Below are 23,990 nucleotides of genomic sequence, written 5' to 3'. Positions count from 1 at the left end.
CTGCATCTTTCCCCCCATAGCCACTGATCAACCGAAAAAACTCTGTCAAGGGGGAAAGCACCACGTAGGCGAGCTCGGCAAGCACACACACCATTGTCTGCCTTTTTAAGCTCTTCCCCAATGCTTCACTGGCACGGTTTCCCTTGGCTTGACAAGTCCCTGCAAACATCCAGCCTGGCATTTTACACGTCTATGTGGAGTCTGAGATACCATCTAAGACAGACAACACTGCTCCCTATCTCAGCCCTTGCAGGAGCTGGGGCTGCTGTGCTGCAGCGTGCCAAGGAACCTGCTGATACCTGCTGGATTCCGCAGCAGCCCCACTATGGGTGTGGGATCTGAGCCCCAGGCTGGCACAGGCTGCCTGGGGCTCTGCAGCTCAGCAATGTGGAGCATCCTGCACCAGCACAGCGAGTTCTGAGCACCAGGGCTGGGATGGAGCCTCCATCCTGCTCTTGGCACCGCTCCGGTTGGATGTCATGGAAACATGGAAGGGTTGAGCTTGGAAGGGACCTTAAAGATCTTCCTGTTCCAGCCTTCTCTCCATGGGCAGGGACAAATTCCACGAGACCACGCTGCTCCAAGTGTTCCCTTGAACACTTCCAGCCACAGCTTCTCTGGGTAACCTGTGCCAAAGCCTCTCAACACTCACAGGGAAAAATTTATTTCCAATATCTAATCTAAATCAATCCACTTTTAACTCAAAGCCATTCCCCCCTTGTCCTGTCATTGTCTGCATGTTACAGAGAAAGTCAGAGCATTATTTTTGCCTTATTGGAGTCCCTTTACAAACACACCACCCGAGGTGCACTTGCTCAATGTGACTTTATGTGAATATTAAACCAGTCCAGCAAGAATATCCTCCTCTTGGTCAGGGTTTAAACTCCCCATCTAGGACTATGAGCCTGGGCACCAGAGTGCCAGTGTGGAGTTACTCCATTCCTCCCAACATTTCAGGCTCTGCTCTTCTGCAAAGCAAAACGATCATCAAGGTGCTCCCAGTGCTTTTCCCCATACACTCTCCAGAGCTGCCCTGTGCTCATGGGAGAGGGCAGGCAGAGAGCTGGCAGCTGCAGGCAGCATGAGGAAGGAAAGGGAGGGGGTTTTCCACAGGAATCAAGAACTCAACCTTGCCCAGGGTCAGGATCATGCTGGCATTGCCACTGTTCCACTTCACCTCGAGTGGAAAGAAGCACCACCTCCTGAATTTTCCACCAGCACCTGCCTAACCCTGGGGAGAAAGTCCATGCTGGTCCCAAAATTCCTGCCAGAGGAAGAGCAGAGGGAGAGCAGTGCCTTGGTGGGGTTCCAGCATGCAGCTATTGCAGCCCTAGATGGGAGTATGGATCTCACACTCACTCACACACAGAGGCACTCTCCCACTCCATTTAGGTGTAATTACATCAGGAATGTGTTTGCCAAGCCTCATCCCAAACACCTCGGAGCTCATTGAATTGACAATTGCACTTGATGGGGATGAAGCGATTAATCGTTTGTGAAACACTAAACAATGGGGCCTGGGGGTGAAGTGCTTTTTCCATTTGTGCTCCATTTATCTCCTTCTGTATCGCATGAAGTTTGTGCTACTGAACTCCATTCATAAAATTGTCATCTTTCTGGCTGCAAAAGCTCTCTCTTTATTGATCGTGGCCAGCTAAACAGCAAACAAAAAATATCCTCCACCAAAACACTCCCTGTGTGCACATGCACAAGTGACACTATTATGGTCCCCAGAGAAGGAAAGCAAAGACAGACAACTGATATTGGCTACAGTTAACAAATCCAGTGATGTCCACATTTGGGACCATCCCCACATCAGCAGACTCTACCTGATGACCAAGAGAACAGTATTTACAGCTGGTTGTGTCAAGGTCTTAGGCAAGAAAACAAAGTTATTCTGAGCCCCCACAGAAGACAGCAGTGATAAACTTCACAGTTTGTCTGGAGGGACACAGGCAGATGTGAGGCTTCAATCCCGTGCCAATATAATCCCTGGCTATTTAGCTCAAAACACTGACACAGGGGGAGAATGTGCCATCACCCCTTCCAGGAGGCCACCCACACCCTTTCCCCATTAACACTGAGCTCATTAACCATGATGGGCTTTGATGTGGCCACCCAGCCTCCCCGGAACAGCCCAGGATTGCCCCACAGTGGGAAGGGTGTAATCCAGGGAATGTGCCTCCCACAGCATCTCAGAGGAGAAATCTGTCCCCTGCTTGCACAGGGCAGGATGCTGCAGGGCAGCACCTTCCCAGCTAAGGGAAGCACCAGAAAATGGGATTTCTTCAGAAATGGAGAAGAATGACAGATAATGATGCACTACAGGAGGTCTCCAGATCTGATTCATGAAAAGAAAGCATGAAAGAACTTTGCTCCAAGCAATAAAGTCATCTCTGTGTGTCTGTCAGGGTCTGCAGTGATCCCTGCAGCTCCTCAGCATCCCCATCACCCCAGGAGCTCCCAACTGCACAGCTCAGCCCTTACAACTGCCCACACAGCACCTGAAACACGGAATTTTAACCCTGTGTCCCAAAGGAACTGGGGTTACTGGGCTGGCCCTGCAGCCACAGAGCCACGCTGGGGAGAAGCACCAGGCAATTCCTCCACACAACACCGCCCTCCCTACAATTATTCCTGTAATATTGTAATTTATGTGGCATGAGGAGCAATATTCTTCTGCTAAATGAATTCTCAGCTACTCCTTGTCGTGGTGGGAGCCAACCCACGGCGAGGGGAGGAAAAAAATAGCTGGAGAGCCACCTTTCACAAAACAGAGACCTATTTCTGACTGAACTGTGCTCCACTAATATCAATTTACTGAAACAATAAATCCTTTCCCCCTGTGGAGAACACCTGGAGATGGAAACAGCTCATGAACAAACAGCTATCAGGAGTGCAGGCTGTGCCATTCAGTGATTCACAGACTATAAACCTGGGAGTCTGCTTTTCAGGAAATATATATATATATATATAGAGAGAGAGAGAGAGAGAGAGAGAGATACATACACACATATATTTATATATTATATAAGTATAATTAATACTTCAATTATATTATAACATATAATATATTATATATTAATATAATATATATAATATTTATTATATTAATATATAATAAAATATATTTATATATATTAAAAAGAAGTAAAATTACTGCTTTTTAAAATTATAATTAAAAAGGGAAAGCAACTGTGAGGTGATGTACGCTTGTCTCTGACTATCTTTGCAAACCTGAGGTGAAAGAATGACAGGTCCCTGATGGGATGGGGTGTTCACACATGGTACAGGGACCACACACTGCAGGAATCTCCTTCCAGCTCCCTGGCCCTCCAGCTCGCCCTGGGCAAGCCACTTCAAACCTGTCTGCTTTGTCACCTGTGGGGACACCAGCCACCTGTGTGCTCTTGTGGGGACACCAGGCACCCTGCCCCGGGCTGAGTGCCCCCTGGGCGTCCTGCGGGGACATCAGGGGATGGCAGGCAGCCAACCACCTGAACCCCACAGCAGAGCACTGGGACTCCCAGAGCCACCTCCATCCCACCACCTGCAGCCACACAGCCCTTGGACCATACAGCAATTGTACATCAATCTTTTATCAGCGTTATTTATAAACAGACCCCGCGTGCAAAGCGTGACCAACACACAAACAGTGAACTGAGCATCCACAGCGAAACCTCCAGACATTTTGTTACAAACACAGCCTGCTAATGCACTTAAAAGATTTACAGGAACCAATTATCACCCTTTCTGCCACCCACCGACATCAATTATTGCTCAAATTTAAGATGATGACAAAATGTTTCAGAAGGCACTTTGGAAGCTGCAGAGATGCTGGGCTCTGACAGGGCTGTCCTGGAGCACTCCTGATGAAAGCCTCCTCACCCCATCAGCAGCAGAGCTGGAGTGCTGCTGGAAACTGCTGGCATTACTGCCAGGAATTATGGAAACAGCACAACAGCGACTCGATGTAAAAACTGATTGTGCTGACAACGTGGAGGGAAAATGTCCCACTGATCTCCCACCCTGCTAATCCATACATTAATACATCACATACAAACTATTAATACAGTCATTTACACGTGGTATTGATTATCTGTATCTCTGAGGAGATAAATAAGCTCAGATTCAGAGGCTTGTGATGTTTTACAGAGGGGAATGGCTTCAAACTGACAGAGGGCAGGTTTAGATTGGATATCAGGAAGAAATTCTTCCCTGTGAGGGTGGTGAGGCCCTGGCACAGGGTGCTCAGAGAAGCTGTGGCTGCCCCATCCCTTGGAAGTGTCCAAGGCCAGGTTGGATGGGGTTTGGAGCAACCTGGGACAGTGGAAGCTGTCCCTGCCCATGGCAGGGGGTGGGAACGGGATGAGCTTTAAGGTCTCTTCCAAACCAAACCATTCCACAATTCTGTCCTGGCGTGTCCTGCACAGTGGGACATGGACACACGGTGGTGGGCAGCAGCTGCCAACAGGCTGTGCCTGGGGAGTGCCAGCTCCTGCCTCAGGGGGAGAAAGGGGCTCCCAGAAGGATGCAGCGGGATGGGAGCAGCCTCAGAGTGTGACACCCAGGAATGCCAGGGTGGGAAGGAGCCGCTCTGTGAGGAGCAGGAGTGACAACACCCTCTGCTCCACCGAGCACATCGTGCCCAGGGTACCCCACTGACTGCAGCTTCCTTCACATCTACTCGACCAATCTCACCTCCAGCAGGGAGGGATCAGCTCATTAGCACACAGACACATCTCAAGCATGCAAGCACTGAATTCCCCCCCAGAGCTTCAAAAGCAATCCATGTGACCTTTGCATGTTCCTGCCATAAAATACCAGGAACACCTCCAGCTCCAAAGATAGAAGCTGTGGTAGGCATATGTGAGCAGAATACACCATATGGATTAAGTCAAGGGAATACTTAGAAATGTCGACTCTGCCTTCAGCAAAATTGATTCCGACAACAATTTCAGCAATTTCTTGAGGATTTTCCGTGTGTTTATGAAGTGTCCATCACTGCAAAAGGATCTTTCAGCCTTGCTCTTTGAAGTCTCTCTAGCTGCACTCTTACAATAGCTTTGGATTTAGTAGAGATCACAAAACACAGCATAAAATGTTAATGTAAAAATGAAGATTTATGGCATGGCTGCTGTCTAAAAGGACGGGCCTGTGCTGCCTGGAGTGGCATGGACATTAATCTGGCTCCAGGCTCCATTCAGTCTTCTTCAGATCCACTTTTTTTACAATCTCATATTGCAGCAGCAACAAATAAAACACTTAGGCATGCCTAAATACTGACTTCATCTCTAGGACACAAAGGTTCTTTAAACAGCACATTTCCATCGAGTACAGCAACAGCTACTGAGGCATCTTACTAGGGGGTTTAAAACTATTTAAAGCTGTTTCATGTTTCAAACTTTTGCTTTTCATGTGAAACCTTTGCTTTCTGGAGCAATTCCACTTAATTGGGAGAGGAGTCAGCAGGCAGAATGCAGAGAGCTGGAGCTATCTGGAGGTTTATCTGATCTTGGTGATAAAATTCCATCCCTGGGGTGACCTAAAAAGGACTGGAAAAGGCATGTGCTGTGTGCTACGTAGAGCCACAAAAGGCGAGCTGGATGATCTCATAGGTGTTTTCCAGCTCTCCTCCCCACACATCCTCAGGAGCCAGTCAGAGATCTGGATCCTTCTTTGTCATTAAATATTTTGGGAATGACATACTGTGCCCCTGCACAGCCCAGTGACAAGAGTTCAGCCAAACACCCATGAAGAATTTAAACTTCTGCCTACCTCCTAAATTAAGGCTGGGAGATAACTCCTGGCTCCTCTGAATGGGAGGACAGGCTGCCATTCTCTAGTTAAGTCATGTTAATGATCTTGGAGATTAGCAAAGCAGGTTTGGAGATCTCAGGGAGTCATTAACAGTGTCATTAATGTCAAGGGCTTCCGGGAGAAAGAGCTATTTATGGACTGCCTTGGGTGCTGAAGGGCACCCAAATCCCACCCTGGCTTTTCCCATCTGAGAAGCAGAGGGAGCAAAGCCCTGCTCTGGCCCAGCCTAGGAGCTGAGCAGCAACAGATTTGCCACAGCTTTCCTCTACGAGCACCCAAACCCCATCACTTCCATGGGCAGGAAGATGCAAAGAAGCACAATGACCTCCAGGCTCCACAGCAGGCACAGCTCCCAAGGGTGATGTGACCATGGCCCTGCAGCCAGGAGCACCAACTCCCATCCAGCTTCCCACCTGCCAAACCCCCAGCTCCCCACAGCAGCAGGGATGGGGCATTATCAAAGCCACATCTCTTCCAAGTCACTGGAAAAAATGTACCACAAGTAGAGAATTTGGGAGGAGTGGGGAAGGGGGAAAGATACCAGAATCTATTGGGTTGAAGCTGTATCTGCAGTGGATTTCACATGCCAAACATTGGTTTTCAAAGCTACTCTCTCCCCAGCATATTTAAGGCTCAGCCAGTAATGACAGAGCCTCCTCAGTGACAGGAATGGGCTGGAGAAGCAGGAATGGACAGGAATGGGCAGTGATGCTCTCTGCACCACCACTGCTGGGATCACCTCAGTCCTATCACCATCTAGAGCTGGTGATGGCAGGAAGGCTCAAGGGCTTCCTCAGACTCTGTGGTTTCAACCAGCCTGGACAAACATCTCCTAAGGACACTCCTTGGAAAAGGTGACTGGCTGATAAACAATGAGATGGAGGGGAAAAAATGCAGCTTGCTCAGAATGGCTGGGGGTCAGCACAAAGCACTGCCTGTGTCCTGACCCGGGATGGATTCCCTGGGATGCTGAGGTGCCAGCCACACCAAGAGCATGGCTATGGCTGGGATAAAGCTCAGCCTAAACCTCCCCTCCTAAACTCAACTCACTCCCAAGGCAGAGCTGCTGGAGAAGCTGCCCCTCTAGCCCAGCACTCGTGGGGTTGGCACCTCCCAGCCCAAAGGTGACATGGGGACAGCCAGCTCCTGTCTGGCCTGGGGCAGGACCTTCCAACTATCTCCACCTTCCATCACCCCTGGAGCTCCACAGCTGGAAACTGCATTTGAAACAGAATACTCTGAAGAAATAATAAAGCAAGGCAAATTTAATCCAACTGAGCTGGAGAAGCCAAATCTCTGCCCACTTCATTTCTAGAGACTTGTGAAATACACACAAGAGGAAGTGGAAATAGAGACAATGCTTCTCTGGAGCCCAGAAACATTCTGGTGGCCCTGCAGCTGTGGAGATGGTGAGGGAAATGTAGCAGGGGGTACAGTGAAGGCACAGTGAGGTCAGAATGATGCCCAGTGTGGTTGAAGGTGGTTTCTTGATGCAGCAACAGCAGCTGTGCATAGTTAGGAAGGATGGATCCTCTGAAAGTCCTGAGCAGGACTGAGGCACTTGGCTCTATCCAGCAGCACCCTCTGCTCTGCACAAGGACTTCAGTGCAGCTCCAGTGCCTCAGAACCTGTGTGTGCTAATGACAGAGCTGGGGCTGCTGATACAGGAGCAGCTAATGAGGGCAGAACTGACTTGTGACTTCTCTGTGATGCTACAGGCTCCACAGTGTTGGATTATGGGAAATCCAATATACAGGATACCTATACCAGATATTCACACAAACTGTGAAAGCAGCTTCTAAAACTCTCTCAAGGTCATGGTAACAAAATTTCATTGTAAACCATGAGTACACCAGAAGGACAGATCTTCCAAAACCAACATCAATGTCATGGCCGACTTCTGAGCTTGTCTGTGCTCCATGCAAGCTCATTGAACTGCATCTTCCTGACCTCATCCTGAATCCTGCTGCAGCCCTCAACCAGCTGCCTGGGAGAGCCACACAACCCTCCTGCTCCACAGGGCACTATCCCATCTGCTCAAGTACCTGTCAAATCCTTTCCCCCACTCCTGAAAGGCCTTTGCCACCAGGACTAACCCTTCGTGCAGGCACACTTGAGCCCTCACTGACCTCTCAAGGTGAATGCTTTACTGAGGTATTGCTCTTACCTGCAGGGCAGCAGCCACACCACAGCAACGCTTCCCTAACAAGGACTGGAAAATCCCTCCACAGTCTGGCAGGGCTACACACACCCAGGGGTCTGTGCCAACAAATTTGCCCAGCAGACCATGCTAAGCTAGTGCCAGTGGTCAAATTCCAAGCTCAGGTAGTTGCACTTGACTAAAATCCACTAAAGGATTTGAAGAATGTGCAGTGATATAACAGCAGTGATGCAGGCAATGTTAGGCTGTGATATCTAGAGAATGCCTGGAACAAGAAACAAGCAGGACCAGGCTTTCTGACAGTTCTTCTTCACGGCTTTTAGTTCCACATATTTACTCAAAAATGCCCACTGTGGGACAGCCAGGGCAGAAAGAAAACAAAGGCAGCAATACTCACCCATCTCCTTGAGCTCCATGTTAACAAGCTCCAACCAGCAGGCATCGAGCTCGTCCAGGTCATAGCGGCTCATGCCCTGCAGGTAAGTCCTTGTAGCCTCTGAGATCTCAGAGCCAGGCAGGCTGCTGGGTGAAACCTGTGAGAGTGAGCTCTCCAGCTGGGGGATGATCCTGGAAGAAAAGAAAGGGAGGTTCAGAAAGAGCTACAACTCAGAAAAATATTCTGTTTCTTGCCACAGAGGGTGAGAGCACACTGGGCACCTGACTCTGTGAAGGAAAACAAAGCCACTGCACCTAAAGTCAATCCAAGCACTGACAGACAGCCTCAGGAGAGCAACTACAGCAAGAGTGTTCCCATTCACCCTCAGAAATTACTCTTTACATGAGAAAAATGAGGTGCAGTGGAGATGATGCTCCAAGCAGTTACAGCAAACCCCCCAGGCATTACCTGCTCCATGAACACCTCCACTGTGCCATACAATCAGTGCTACATCCACTGGGCAGCTCTTTGGCACTGGGGAACATCCCATGGTGGCCTGTAAGACTTGTTCTGAGTGCTCTCTAATCACAACCACGGGGATGGGGAGAGGAGCTGCCTCGTGTGCTGCAAACTCCCTGCACAGAGAGGAACCAGGCTCTGGCTGTCAGCAATTCTGCCTTTCCCTGGCAGCTCTGCAGCAATATGCATGAGACTTGCCATGCACATGTCAGCAGTGTCACGCCTCATGACACGCAAGCAGAGGACAGGCTGGAAATGAGAAGCAGCCTGTGGTGCCAGCTGACACATCTCAGAGAGGTTGGGAGCTGGAGCTTGCTGCAGGATTTGCACAGCTCACATTTCCTCCCTGACATCCACCTCCTGGCACAGAGAGCAAGCCAGAAAGATGCTGCACAGAAACAGCAACCAAACACACCTCACTGCAGCACAGCTTCTCCCCATGCAGAGCTGGAGGACCCAGCCCTGCTCTTGCACCAGGGCCAGCTGGGAAGGCTGCTGGTCCCTGCAAGACTTTTATCTGCCTTCTGTCCTGCTGTGCAAGCTAATGTCAGAGCATTGAGTGCCTTGTGCTCTGGGATGTGTCTGGGGCAGAGCCATGGTGTCCATCACAGAACCAGATGAGCTGTGGTACCAGGTGCTCCAAGGTCTGTATGTGCCAGGGAGAGACACCTGAGCCCAGCTGTCCTTGGGAATGAGACCCTGCCTGCCTTGCCAAGGTTGGGAAGGAATCTGTGGCAGGGCAGGAAAATGAACCTGGAGCTCCTACAGAGCCAGACATGCAGTTTAATTGCTGTCCTCTGTGGTCACAAACACTGGAGGCACTTCCAGAGCCACCAGCAGGAGAAGCATTATGGCTCAGAGAGAAAAACATCAAGAAATGGGTTCTTCTTATCTCTTTTGCTTTACTTGCCCCACAGTAAATTGAAAATAACCATGTGACCCAATGTCCTGAGTACATCTCCAAAATTAAGGTAAAGAATCAAAAAGAGCCACATGGAAGGACAGTTCAGTCCCCACATTTGAGAACAACCTCACTGTAATCCAGGACAGCACTTGGAGATTCACTGACTTCTCTAATGCAGACATTAGAGGGATGCTCCAGCCACAGCTTCAGGACTGGCATCTAAGGAGCGCCCAAACCCTTAAAATCAGAGAATCACACAATAGATGGGTTTGGAGGGAACCTTAAAGATCATCTAGTTCCACCCCTCCCTGCCATGGGCAGGGACAATTTCCACCATCCCAGGTTGCTCCAAACCCCATCCATCCTGGCCTTGGACACTTCCAGGGATAGAGCAATCAACAGCTTCTCTGGGCAACCTGTGCCAGGGCCTCACCACCCTCACAGGGAAAAATTTCTTCCTAACATCTTATCTAAATCTGCCCTCTGTCAGCTCAAAGCTATTCCCCTCTGTCTAATCACTACATACCTATCTAAAAACTCCCTGTCCAGCCTTTCTTGTAGCCCCTTTAGCCACTGGAAGATGCTATTAACAAAAAAATAAAGCAAGAGCTGCTGGTACAATGTACAATTGGTTCACATCAGACTGAACCTCTCCTTTTCATGAGCCCAAGTCAGGGTCAGCCCTCACAGAGACAGAACCTGGGTGTGGGAGCAGCCAGGCTGGGCACAGCCTTGTGTTACAGGAGAGAGAAAACCACTCCTCCACCTGCAATGAATGCTTCTGTTGGGGAGAGCTGCCTGAGCAGCACGAGCTCAGGGCCATAAGCCCTCACTAAGCCAAGTTACACAAGCTGCTCACCCCAAAGCCCCTGCAACAGGTGATGCTCTGACACCGAGCCAGCCGCGGATGCTCGGGATGGCAGGAGCAAAGAGCTGCTATTTTTACCCTGGCATGAACCTGCAAAGATTAATGCTCTGTGTACATATCAAAGGAGTACCCTGAACAGGTCATTCACTGCACTGACATCACTGAAATGCACTCAGTGTGATGAGGATGCTGGTGTGACTGGAGCTGTTGTCATCTCGTCACAGGGGTTCCATGCTGTTGTCTCCTTATCACAAAAGCTCCAAACCTTCTTGGTGTTTCTTGTGGGTAGCTCCTCAGAGCACTGACTCTTTCTTCTCCACAAAGCAGCCAACTGACTCCAACCCCTGCCCAACCAGGCACCCCACTCTTTTATAGCACTCTTCTTCTCTTTGGGTACAGCTGTGGCCTGTTAAAGTCAGGCCTGTTCCTAATCTTTGGTAATTGGCCAGCAGGAACTCCTTAGGGGTGAGATTACTTTCTACACTATCTTTATTTTCTTATATTCTGTCCCCCTACATGGAGCAACCCCTTGGGGTTACCTCACACAGTGCATCCAGTACTACCCACCAAGAGGGGTGTGCGGGACCTGCCTGAGCCTGGGCACATCCACTCCCACCTGGGCACACAGCTCCACCTCCTTTCTGCAGGCATCTCGTGGAGAAGTTTTGCTGAACCTGATGCTCAGGGACAGGAGACAAGTGACAGTCACCTCGAGTCATGTACCCCCCTCCCCAGTGCTCCCAATATCCCCAAACCTGGATTCATTTAGACTCTCAAACCTGGATTCATGTTCAGACTCTCAAACCTGGACTCATGTTCAGACTCTCAAACCTGGATTCATGTTCAGACTCTCAAACCTGGATTCATGTTTAGAGTCTCAGACTTGGATTTATGTTTAGACTCTCAAACCTGGATTCATGTTCAGACTCTCAAACCTGGATTCATGTTCAGACTCTCAAACCTGGATTCATGTTTAGAGTCTCAAACCTGGATTTATGTTCAGACTCTCAAACCTGGATTCATGTTCAGAGTCTCAAACCTGGACTCATGTTCAGACTCTCAGGTCCTGGCTGTGCACAGTCCCTGGTGATGCAGAGAGCACAGGGAGCTCAGGGGCTCACTGATGGTAGCAGCTCCACCAGTGCTCAGTGTCCAGCTCTTTCTGACACTGTAATTAAATGCAGTTTGCTTTGGTTTAATGGGAACTGGCACTTGTAGAGGGACATTTTGCCTCTCACCACGTCACTGATGATGAAGATCAAGGTAATGAAGATACCAACATCTAACAAGCTGACCAGCACTCTGTTAAAGGTTTGAAACATGCCAGTGCAGGGATGGCAGGTGCCTCTCCCCATCTGGGAGCGCAGGGATCAGGGAGGGATGATCAGGTGCTGCAGCTCTCAGCACTTTCCTACAAGGAATAAGCATTAATATGAAAAGTATCTTCCTAAGAGGATCACTAAACTTTACCTTTGAAGTTTCCTCCCCATAACCCCATGCTGGTCTGGCAGCAAGGGCTGGGATCCCCTGGAGTTAATTCAGGCTTGGGATGCTGGGATATGTTCATGCCATTTTCTCACCATTTCAAATACCAGCAAACAGAGGAGGTCAGAAATTAAGAAACTGAAATAGCTGCTAAATTATTTTTTATACAGTGAAAAACTTGTATAACCCTATGAAGACCTGCTGGAAGCCTGGTCCCGATCAACTCCCTGACTCATCTGCAGCACTCAGTTAAACACACACGGGTTTTATGGCTTGCCAACAATTCAGCAAACCCCAGGAGAGCCTGTGCCTGCTCCCATGAGCACTGCTCCCACCCCGAGGGGAGCTGGAGGCTGCCAGATGCTGAGGCTCACATGGGGCATCCCAGTGCCCCAGAGATGCACAGCCTGCCAGTGATTCCTGCATCTGCTCTGGTGGATAAAATCAGGTTCCTAAAAAGCAACCCACTCCTTCCTGACATGTGCTACCACACCTGCAAAGTTCTTCCTGGTGCTGAGATGTAAAGAAGAGTAAGTGCAGTGACAGTGCCTTAGGCCAGGAGGAGCTTTGGAAGGAAGAGATCCTACAGTTTAAGACAAGAGAGCAATCCTTTGGGAAAGACCATGTCCTGCCTCACAGCAATACAGAGAACAGACCAAGCTGGGCACCTTCCTCACCTCCAGCAGCTTCAAGAAACTGGAGCCCAAAAAGCGTTAAGCTTTGTGCTGTCCAAGCACTGCAGTGGAGACATGGCAATAAAAAGGGAACAAAGCCCAGAGGCTGCCCTCAGCAGTGTCTGTCCATCTCCTGCTGGGCTCCAGGAGCTGGGGATGTCATCAGGGCTCCCCTTTTGTGCACAGACAAGTCTTAATCCATTGGGAAACCATGTTCCCAAATTTGCTTGGTGGACAAAGAAATAGCCAGGCTGGGTGATGAGGAGTCTGCACAGGAGCCACCAACCCACCCAAATTCACCATCAAGGCAAAGAATCACAGGGGCAAAGCCTCCATCAGGAGCAAGACCATTCACAGAAGCTCAGCTACACAGGAGGAGCATTTACTCCTTTATTTACCCAGAGACACAGCATTTTCTTAAAATCCTGTATCCATCAAAGGCTCCTTTAAACGAAGGGCTGAAAATTGGGATCAGCCTGAAAATCACAACAAACCTGAGGCCATTAGTCTGAAAGTGGGTCTCAAGGGCACTTGAGGAAAAGGAGTAAGTGGACCCCAACACTCTTGAGGATCACATCTATCCCTGGAGAAGATTACACTGTAATAAAATATACTCAGCAAATTCCCATGGTTAATCATCTCTGTAAACTGAATGCTTCACTTGGCTGAAGGGAGAAGGCTTTTTTTTTCTATATGCTCCCTTTAATATATCAGAAATAATTAATCCTGCATAGTGTTTCTCATGTAAAAATACTTAATTTTATTACAAGGAAGACATTAGTCAGTAATCTTTTCTTTACCTCCACTCCAGCCTAAATTAGTCTTGTCCAATGTCCATAAATAAGTCAGCCTAAGAAAGTCAGTGCAAAGACAGCTCTGCCAGCAGCCCTCAGTGCTGATACTGCTCCTACGTACTGCTCTGCTTATGGGGAATTCTCCTGTGGCACACAACAGCTTTAAAGGGGCAATTTAAAGGGATGATTTTCACTTTCTGTTTATTAAAAATAGTATCTAGCAGGCCATTTGGACTGGGTGCCCCACTTTCTTTTGAACTTAAGCTAACAGATTTTATACATGCTGTTGCCTCTCAACAGCAGAGCAGAATTTAAGCATTTAAGTTAGAAAAAGTGCCTGGGGGTATAAGGGTGAAGGATAGGGCTGGAGATAGTGGTGGATGGCCACAATAATGAGCCACAACCCACACACAAGGGTTTGTGATCCTCAGCATTCCCACTCCCAGATTTACTGACCATGTTACTCCTACTTCTTGTATTTTTATGGCTTCTAGTAAAGGCTATAAAACCATGAGCCAAAAACTACACTCGCAAAACTGGGCTCAAAGACAAGAGGGAAGGCCAAGAAGATAATATATATTTAGATATATAGATAATATATATTTTAGGTTTTCATTAACTGGCCTGAGGTTCAGACCTGCAAGCAAGCTGGCCTGAGCAGCTGGATGAGCCCAAAAGTGTCTTTAGGCTCACCCAGGGCTTGGTGCTAACAGGTACCTGCGCACTTCACCCTTCCTTCCTTGGCTGAAGATACCCCAGGGAACATCTGGAGCACCCTGGTCACCAGCACAGAGAGTTCAGAGCTCTGTGAGCACCCTGCTGGCACAAGGAACCTGACACCAGAGCCCCTGGACCCTGCCGAGGAACCACAGGTACCCAGAGCCTGCCAACACATCCTCCTGTGCATGGAGAAGGGATGCTAGGGGCAGCTGGTCCTGGAGAGGGAGGGAGAGAGGGGACACAGTGCATCTCAACAGGGCACTGTCACCAAACCCTCTTATTTTAAAACAAACAAGAACCCAAAGAGAAGAATGAGATGGCACCGCTGGGACCACTCTGTGCAGAAAATAAACTATTTGCAGTATTTCCTTATTGGCTGCTGGAGCCAAAATCCCCTCAAGATTTGGCAACAGCCTCTGAAAATCCATGCAAATTCATCATGCATACATACATCAACAGAGCAGTCACAGGAATGGGAACCTCTGGTCTGGGAAGGGAAGCCTGTGATGGCTGATGGATGAAGGGAAACCTAGATGGCCCCATCTGCCACCCATTCTGCACCTTTTGTAGGCTATCTTCATGGCAGGGGCTGCAACAAGCACATTCCTAGCAAAAAAGGCTGATGGAGGGAACTTAACATCAGCCCCTCCCATGCACATCCCTGCTTGGGCACACAGCTCAGTGCCATGAGCAGTCTGTCCCCCCTGCCCTGATGGGCACAGGGCGTGCCTGGGCTGGCACTGCCCTTTGCTACAACCCAAACCTTCCTTTAAGTGCCTGTCCCAAAAACCCACACAGGCAGTGACACACACAGTCCAGCCATGAAGCTCCATTTGCCTTTTGCTGCTGTGCTGAGAGAACAAAGCAGCTGAATCCCAGGAGCATCCAGAAACAGGAGCAGCCGTGCCCAAAATGCACCCCCTGACTGCACAGACACCGGTGCCTGATGCTCAGCTCCGGGAAGGTCCCTTTGTGCTGCCTGAGTGGCACAGAGGATGCTCAGGAAGGGGTTAATGCAGCTCGCAGCAGCTCCTGCCCTGGTGCCAGCAGCCAGTGAGTGCAGCTCCAGGTGACGTAATGCTGGGTGCTGTGCAGCAATGCTGGCTGGCTGGGCAGGCTGCACTCCCAGCCCTCCTGCTGGATGCCTCGGGGACCCCGGGATACCTCAGGGACCCCAGCACGTCCCAGGGACCCCAGCACGTCCCAGGGACCCTGCTGTCCCCAGCCCAGGACAGGGTGTCCCCTTCAGCTGCTGCTGCTCTTCCCCAGCTGAATTCTGACACTCGGTGCTACCCAGTGAACATCAGAAATTTTCATTATTAAAGCATCCCCAGCCATGGGGAGCATCTGATCCCTGAGCAGCACAGCACAGCTCTGCAGGGCACAGCCAAATTCCTTCCCAGGATCATTCAAGGGCTCTCTCTTTGGGCTTAGAAATCCCCCTGTGACAATCCCATTCCCATTTCCATGCAGAACGTTAAGGATGGGGTAAGGTGTCCCCTCCCAGCTGCTGGCAGTTTAGGATTTACATAGGCAGGATCTGGAAGTTTTACAGAAATGCAGCTGAAGCTCCCAATTACAATTAACAGGTGCAGTAAGAAAAATGCTCAGTTGTTCCCTCCCCATCTGAAATCTCCTTCTGTAACAGCCTTTAACCACAGTGGGTCCTTCCAGGCCCCTGGAATAACATAATCCTCTAAGGAGAAAGTGATTCACTCTTCTTTGATGTGATAAAAAGAGGAAAACAAGTGAACAGGAGGCACTAAACAGCCATCTTGTGAAACCCAGACAGCTTTTCCAATTCCATTTTTGAGCTGTTTATCACCACATAAAAAGCCTGATACCCAGCAGACTAGAGGAAGACCAGTGTTGATGTCCCTGTCTTTCTCACATTTATATTCCAGCCTAAATCTCACCGAGATTTAGCTCAACAAATGAATTATTTAAGTTGCAACTCTGATTCAGTGCCCAGAGAATCATTTTGATGTAGATGGCAGCGGGGACCTGGTACAGAAGGATTCAGGTGCAGAGCAGTGTCTGCTTTCCCAAGGCAGATGAACCAGAGGGTTCATCTCCACAGCTTCTGAGAGAGGAAAACCAGGGCTGCAGAGACACAGCAATGGCTGGGCAGTGCTTTGCTGGTGGGCTGATTGCAACAACAAAACACAGATGTTTTTCTGGCAGACCAGACAAAAGCAATGTCTGGGCTGAGAGCAAAACGCACACATAATTTCTGATGCTGTGCAAAGATCTTCTCCAGATTCCTTTCCCCCTTTTCTCTCTGTGCCATTCAGCTCTAACAGTGTTGAAGGCAGCAGGGGGACTGTCCCTCCCTGCTGCTGGGAGGTGACACAGCCTGTGCTGCTCTCCTGGCTCTGACACCCAGCAGAACACAGCAAACAGATCAGCCTCCAGTGCCAGGGCAGCTGCAGGGGATGCTCACACAGCTCCCTGCAGGCAAGCAGGGCAGAGCAGCCCCAGCACCCACAGGTGCTGCTCTCCCCCTTTCCAAGAGCATCCCTGACCCCCCCATGGCCCTTCAGGGACCCATGTGGGTCACACAGCAACCTCCTCCAGACCCAGCCTGCAGGCTGCCAGCATCCTGCTCATTCCCATTTCAGCAACAGAGGTCTTGGAATTGCTACTAGAGAAGCCAGGGACACTTGAGTGTGTGTTTTCTGGATATAAAAAAGACAAAAAAAAAAGTTGCTTCTTTATGTAACTTAAGTCAAGCTACTAACATTAAAGCATCTGGAATTAATTATCCCAGCCAGATAATGTTTCCATAATTACTTCAGTAATGCAAACAGCTCCACTTGCCTTTGTATCCACCTACTAATGGAGACCAGAAACAGAAGACATGAGCAATGGTGGCAGCTCTGCACCTGCCAGGGTCTGAGCAGGAGCCACAGCAGACCAAGATCTGCACAAACCCCCCTGACACTGTTACTCACAGGGCTGAGTGTGGCAGAGCTCAAAACACAGACATGAGCACAAGATGACAACAACTCCCATCCAGCAGCAGTGTCTGCACATGGGTCTCCTTAGAGAAACCCAGCCCAGTGCAAGCAAAGCTTTGAGGAATTTGAAAAGGCAGCACCCAGACTCTCTTAATGTGTTCTGGATCACTGAACTGACACTGAACCCTGAAGCACATGAGAACAGCTCTGACACTCCAAGCAGCTCAGAGCTCATCCCAGAGAACAGGGAGGGATCCATGTGCCTCTTCCACCATCCCCTGCAGCTTTGGGTGCACCTCATGAAACCCCAGAATGGTTTGAACTGGCAGAGACTTTTAAAGGTCCTCTAATCCAAGCCCCATGCCATGAGCAGGGACACCTTCAACTAGACCAGATTTTCCAGATCTTCTTCAAGTGCACTGAGAGAAACTACCTGCAGCTCTCCTCCACCTCCCCAAGATGTTAGGAACACAGTGCAGCTCACTTTCCAGCAACACCCCACCTAAATTCTACAAGATTACCCACAGCACCACCAAAAACTGAGCAGCTGCTCCTGCTGCTGGGCTGTCCCTCTCCTCCCATCACTCTGGAGAGCACTTAAATGCAATAGATGCTTGCATTGTTCAGAGGGGACCCAAGGTGCCCTAAATCACTGGGAGGTGATTTCATTGGGGCTGTGGTTGCAAGCCCAGCAGTCAGAGCTGCTGGGGTTCGCCTGGCTACACAATAAATCCACGGTTCTGGATGGAGAGCAGAGGCAATGCAGTGAGCTGTGGAGGCTCCCAAGGCTCTACCAAACCAGAGTGGGTCCCAAGAGCTGCAAACCTTGTTACAGAGCAGCAGGAAATCCAGCTCACTCGTTCTATACATTTGCTGCTGAAGCACACTTGACTTTCTGTGTGCTTGATCCAGTATAAACCACAGGCATCCACTGGGAAAATTAGCAAACATTCAAAATAAAAGTCCAAGTGGCTCAGAATGAGGTAAGAACAGGCTGGATTAGCACATTTCCCATAGCAAACTAATAAAGGTGAGGACTTGCTGAAAGCCCACACAAGAACTTGTCAAGCAGAGAGTAAACCTGAAATGATGACAAGTAACAGGCAGAGTAAATCACACTCACTCCTTTGCAAAGCACTCACAGGCACTGGGCACGAGCCAACAACCTCCTGCAGCACCAGTGCCCCCTTCTGCGGCACCAATGCCACCCTGTGCAGCACCAATGCCACCCTGTGCAGCACCAATGCCCCTTCTGCAGCACCAATTCCCTTTCTGCAGCACCAGTGTCCCCCTCTGCAGCACCAGTGCCACCTGTGCAGCACCAGTGCCCCATTCTGCAGCACCAGTGCCACCTTATGCAGCACCAGTGCCATTCTGTGCAGCACCAGTGCCACCTGTGCAGCACCAGTGCCCCCCTCTGCAGCATCAGTACTACCCACTGCAACACCAGTGCCCCCCTGTGCAGCACCAGTGCCACCCTGTGCAGCACCAGTGCCCCTTCTCAGCACCAGTGCCACCCTGTGCATGGCCCAGTCCCTCTGCTGCCCTGGTGTGATTCATCCCACCCCAAACCAGGTCCCTGAAGCCCTGGCAGGACAGACCACCCTGTGCACAGACCATCCCTCCCCTCTGCCTGCAGGGCCAAGGGACGCCTGAGCAGATCTGACTGGAAACCTCCCTTGGCCAGGGGCAGAGCTGGAGACCAAACTCACTGATGTTACATCACTGGGATTATTTTGCAGCCCTGGATCAGTGCCACTGGCCAGCCCATCCTCACAGCCCAGCTGTCACTGTGGGGGTCCCCAGGAACGGGCAGGCAGGGAGTCTTCCTCTCCCCACACACAGCCCAGGGCTTGTGATCAAAACATTTAGGCCTAGGGCAATTGGGATTTTCATTTCTTTCGATCAGAGCACAGTCTCTGAGGGAAGTGTAGATGTATTTCTGGAGCATACCAGAACCCAGGCACATTCAAGAGCAGGCAGCCACAGAACAGGGATAACCAACCCAAGAAATAGCCCTTTGTAAAATCGCCAGCATGCCATCTGCAAGCTCCAAACTCACACATTTTTCATGATGAGCTGGAGGGAAGGGAAAAAAAAAACCAGGAAAAAAAAAAAAAAGGATTATGTTAAAAGAAAAAAAAGCTGTGCTCCAAAAGCTCCTCAAACTGCTGCAGAATCCTGCCTGCCCCTTCTGCAGCAAAGCCCAAGGGAAGCAGCTGATGAGTCAACAGCCAGCCTGCGTCGCTGACCGAGGAGAGGAAGTCCAATGTGAGCACTGAGAACAAAGTGTGCTGGTTCATGGAGTACACACTGAGCAGGCAGCCTCGGGAAGCCCTCCCCAGGCTGCAGGATACAGCCTGGCTGCCAGCCAGCACTCCCAGGGGACACGGAGAGGTGACGTCCAGGCATGGCTGGGACATCTGCACCGTGCCACCCTGGTGCCAGGCCAGCCTGGCCGCCTTTCCTCGGGCTGCCACGCTCCACACTGCAGCACAGACTGCTCCTGCAGGGGCTCTCTCCCTTTGCTGGGTGTTGTGGGTGCAGCACCCAGCCCTGTGAGGAGGAGCTGAGGTGTCTTCTCAGTGCAAGATGGGGGCAGGGACGTGTTCCAGTCCCACACCCACTGCTGGTGCACCAGTTCACTCCTCTCCCCGCCTCAGCACACTCATCTCCAGCACTGCTTCCCACAGACAGACCTGCTCCGTGTGCCTGCTCTGCCAGTGACACTGGCACCACACAACCACCACCTGCCAGCAATGCACACCTTGAAAAGAGCTGCTGGGGCTCCTGGAGACGTGGGGGCACCTCCTGATGGGAGTCCAGTAATGAACAGCCTGGAGGAGATGAACCTGAGGGGGCAGTGCCACACCACCCAGCCCAGCCAGCCCTGCACCACCTGGATGTGTTCCCTGAGCACAGCCTGACCTGTGAGTGGCCATCAGAGAAGGGCAGAGGGGACTGAGGGAGGACAGGACAGGGACAGGGCCATGGTGCACGGCAGACGGATTGTGCCGGTGCCGCCATCGCCGGCACTCGCCGGGGCTGTGCCTTCCTGTGAGCACAGCACTTTCTGTTTTCTGTTAAAACAGGGCCACAGCGACGATGCAAGTATAGATCTGCAATGCCAAGAATATCTGGGAAGGCTGCCAGCAAGAAGCAGCCTTCCTGCTCGTCCTCCCGCTGTGTGCAAATTCACAGGAAACAGAATCTACAGCACATACTAATGTGGCTTAATGCGAGATCCAAGAGCCACCTTGAGATCCTGCTTGCATCCCTGTCAGCCTGGGGAAGGAGCCACATGCCAAGAACATTAAATCATTAAATAAAGGAGGAAATAAAACCTGCACAGGTGCATAAAATCCCACGTAGGTGCTGCTGCTCTAGGAAGTGATGCTCTGCTGTGCAAGCTCAACACGCATTGCCACCAGCAGGAAGGGACAAACCCAGGTCCCTGGCACATCCACTGCTCAAAAATGGCTTCACAGCCTCCTACGAGCACCCATCAACCAGCAAAGTCCCTTGGGGTTTGTTATGATGTGACTCTGGGAATACAAAACTCATCTGACTTTTTCCCATCTTCCCATTTACAACAGGAGAGGTACCCAAAGCCCTGCTGCTCCCAAACTGCTGATAACTCTTGCCCTTACTTTACCTTATTTAATCCTGAGGCTGCATTGAGATGATCCCACTTTGCCTCCAACACCCAACTGCATCCCATAGCAGAATGGGACCTTGCATCTGGATCTCCTCATGCTGGAAATCTCTGTGCCTCTGTTTACACAACTGTAAAATAACTGCAGAGTTCACACAGGGGCTGTAAGGCTCAGCTCTGCTCCAAAAAAGCCAGTGGAGATCCTTCCACTATGGTCTCTAGCAGAGGTGGAACACAGCACCAGGGGGATGCAGTGTCACCACCACCCACACTGCAGGTGGGTGACACAGGGCAGGGGATGGCAGCCTGCCTGCCTGCTGCAAGGGAAAGCTGCCCTGACTGCTCTGATAGCTCCCATCTGACTGCAAGTGCCTTTTATCTCCACACAGGAGCCCTTCAAGCTCTGGACAATTCTCAGGCCAATAAAATTCTCAGGTTCAAATAAAACCCTTTTGAATAGCCGTGAGCCAGAAGTAATTGTGGAGAGGAAGCAGCTGATCTCCTGTGCTGCCTCTGATGACCCTGGCATCCAGGTGGCTGCCAGCAGCATCCTCCTGAGACAACAAGCCAAGATATGCTGCACCTCTTCCTCCCCTGCTTTCCTCACAACTGCACTGCAATTTGTGCTAACCTAGAAAGGACCCTGGAGTTTAAGGTGGCTCTCAGTGGAGGCATTTGGAGACAGATGCTTTCTGAGGAAAGCATTCCTTAAAATACAGCTCTTGCCTTCTGCCTCTACCCCAGCTTTTGACATTTTACAGCTCCAGGAAAACAAAATGTTTTAAAAATCTCATTTTCAGCTTTGGAGGCACAAAACCTAGAGCTGGTTTCCAAGCAGCCAGGAGGGAGATGAAAAGAGCAGCAGTGGCTGAGTGCACGGCACCTTTCGGACAGAGAGCTCCATCTCTGCTCCAACTCATGGCAGCTTTGGGACAATGAGCTCCATCTCTGCTCCATTTCTGCTCCATCTCTGTTCCAACTCACAGCACCTTTGGGACAATGAGCTCCATCTCTGCTCTATCTCTGCTCCATCTCATGACACCTTTGGGACAATGAGCTCCATCTCTGTTCCAACTCATGGCAGCTTTGGGACAATGAGCTCCATCTCTGCTCCATCTCTGCTCCAACTCATGGCACCTTCCAGACAATGAGCTCCATCTCCAGAGCAGGAAGCAGTTCCCACCCCACAGCACAATCTGCTGGCTGCCCATGGCTCAGCCCAGGATCCAGCTCCTGAGCAGCAGCACCATGGGCTGGCTATTATTTTGCAGACAATGTTTGTCTGCTCACCAGCTCCAGGGGCTCTAGCTTCTTCTCTCCAGCCTCCCCACCTCCCCCTATGAGTTTCACATGGAAGTGGCTGTCAGAAGTGACAGCATCAGGACTGGATTAGCACAGGCATCCCCCCCTAAGGGCAGGATGCTCTGTCACACCTCTGAGATGGGGAAAGCAGAGCGCTGACAGCGAGGAAGAGCAGCAGCCGCTGGGCTCCACATTGCCAGTGCACAAAAAACATCAATGCTGGGACTTTTTTCAGCAGATTAAAGGAATTTGGATTGTCCACAGCTAACACAGAGAGGATGTTCGGTTTAGACAAAATTTTTTGAGTAGGGAAAAAGGAAAATTTGGAAGTAAAGGAGGAAAGTGATGCCGAGGCCATGGGGCAGCAGCCATGGGGTGGGGGCAAAAGCAGCAGCTCAGGCAGGACCAGCAAGGTGGCTGCTCCTGGGAAGGACACTGGGGTGAATTAAAGCAGTTAAACAGGGGAGGTAGATGGAGTTGTAAGGCCTTTTAAGGCTGCTCTCTTAAGGCAGATGAAATAGAGTCATCTCTTGTGAAAAAACATTTGACATTTCTCCAAAACAGGGCAAGATGCAAGAAGGAGTTGTCTAACCCTGGAGATAGCAAAATTACTGCAGTCTGCTCTGTCCCTGGCAGCCCAACACTGCCCTTTCCACCTCCCATTCTCACATCAGTGGCCCAAGTGGGAAAAGCTTGAGGGCAGGGATGCTTTGGGAGGCAGGGCTGCTCAGCAGAACACACCATCTCTGCTGTGCCTTCTGGCGTGCATTCTGTCCCGATTAAAAAAAATCTGGCAGTGTCACTGCCTGTCCCCTTGGGAGTGCATCATGGCTACAAACCAGGTGCAACCATTAACACTGCTGTAAAATGAGCTCTTCATTTCCCTCCCATCACACTGGGGAAGGCAAAATATCCCAAACAGGAGTCTATCCGAGGACAAAGCCCTCCAGGCCATGCTTGCTGCCCAGCCAGCAGAGAGAGATGGTTCAGGCAATTGAGACACAGTGTAAGACAGAGCAACAGCAGAAGAAAGAGGAGGAAGCTGAAGCTGTGGGCAAGCAGCACAATCTCCAAGCAGCCCAGGAGCAGCCTGGGATGAGCAGCGTGTGACACAAACTAGAGGGGACCTGGGGTTAGCTAGGAGTGATGGAGTCAGCAATCACTACCTGAGAGGTCATAGAGAATGGGTCAGATTTCAGAATTACAGATTTACAAAGGACTTTAAAGGGGTCATCTAGTTCCAATACCCTGCCATGGGAAGGGACACCTTCCACTAGAGCAGGCTGCTCAAAGCCCTGTCTAGCCTGGACACTCTTCCAGAGATGCAGCCACAGCTTCTCTGGGCAACCTGCGCCAGCACCTCACCACCCTCACAGGGCAGAATTTCTTCCTAATATCTGTTGCTTTAAAAATAAAACAAATGCTTTGTAGAGCAAGGCTTGAACTAAAAACAGTGTTGAGGTACTGAAGAAAGAGCTGGAACTATTTCAGGAGGCAATTCATTAAGGATTATGGAAAAGTGCCAATTAGAATAATCAAACAAGTAAAATAATCCCAAGAATTAGGAAATTCTTCAGAGGATAACACTAGAAGAGAAACTGACACTGGAAATGAAACTTCACACTCAGGGTGAGTGGGCAGCACCAGGATGTCCCCTCCAGAAACCGGGGGACACCACCACCACCATCATGGTGCTGGGGGTGCCAGAGCAGGACAGGGTGGGATGGGGACCTGGGAAGGAGTGACCTGTTC

General features: G+C 50.3%; 1 protein-coding gene across 3 annotated transcripts in view; it reads right to left on the bottom strand.

Moving 5' to 3' along the window:
• Positions 1-23,990, bottom strand: part of JADE2 (jade family PHD finger 2) — a 74,685-nt gene that overhangs the window by 28,303 nt on the left and 22,392 nt on the right. For all 3 annotated transcript variants that reach the window (XM_059483941.1, XM_059483940.1, XM_059483942.1), the window contains one exon: positions 8,379-8,548. In XM_059483941.1, coding sequence (XP_059339924.1) covers positions 8,379-8,548 — 170 coding nt within the window. The remainder of the gene's footprint in view (positions 1-8,378; positions 8,549-23,990) is intronic.

The sequence above is a fragment of the Ammospiza nelsoni genome, chromosome 16 (assembly GCF_027579445.1).
Source record: "Ammospiza nelsoni isolate bAmmNel1 chromosome 16, bAmmNel1.pri, whole genome shotgun sequence".
NCBI lineage: Eukaryota > Metazoa > Chordata > Aves > Passeriformes > Passerellidae > Ammospiza > Ammospiza nelsoni.
This window is presented reverse-complemented; position numbering and strand designations above follow the sequence as displayed.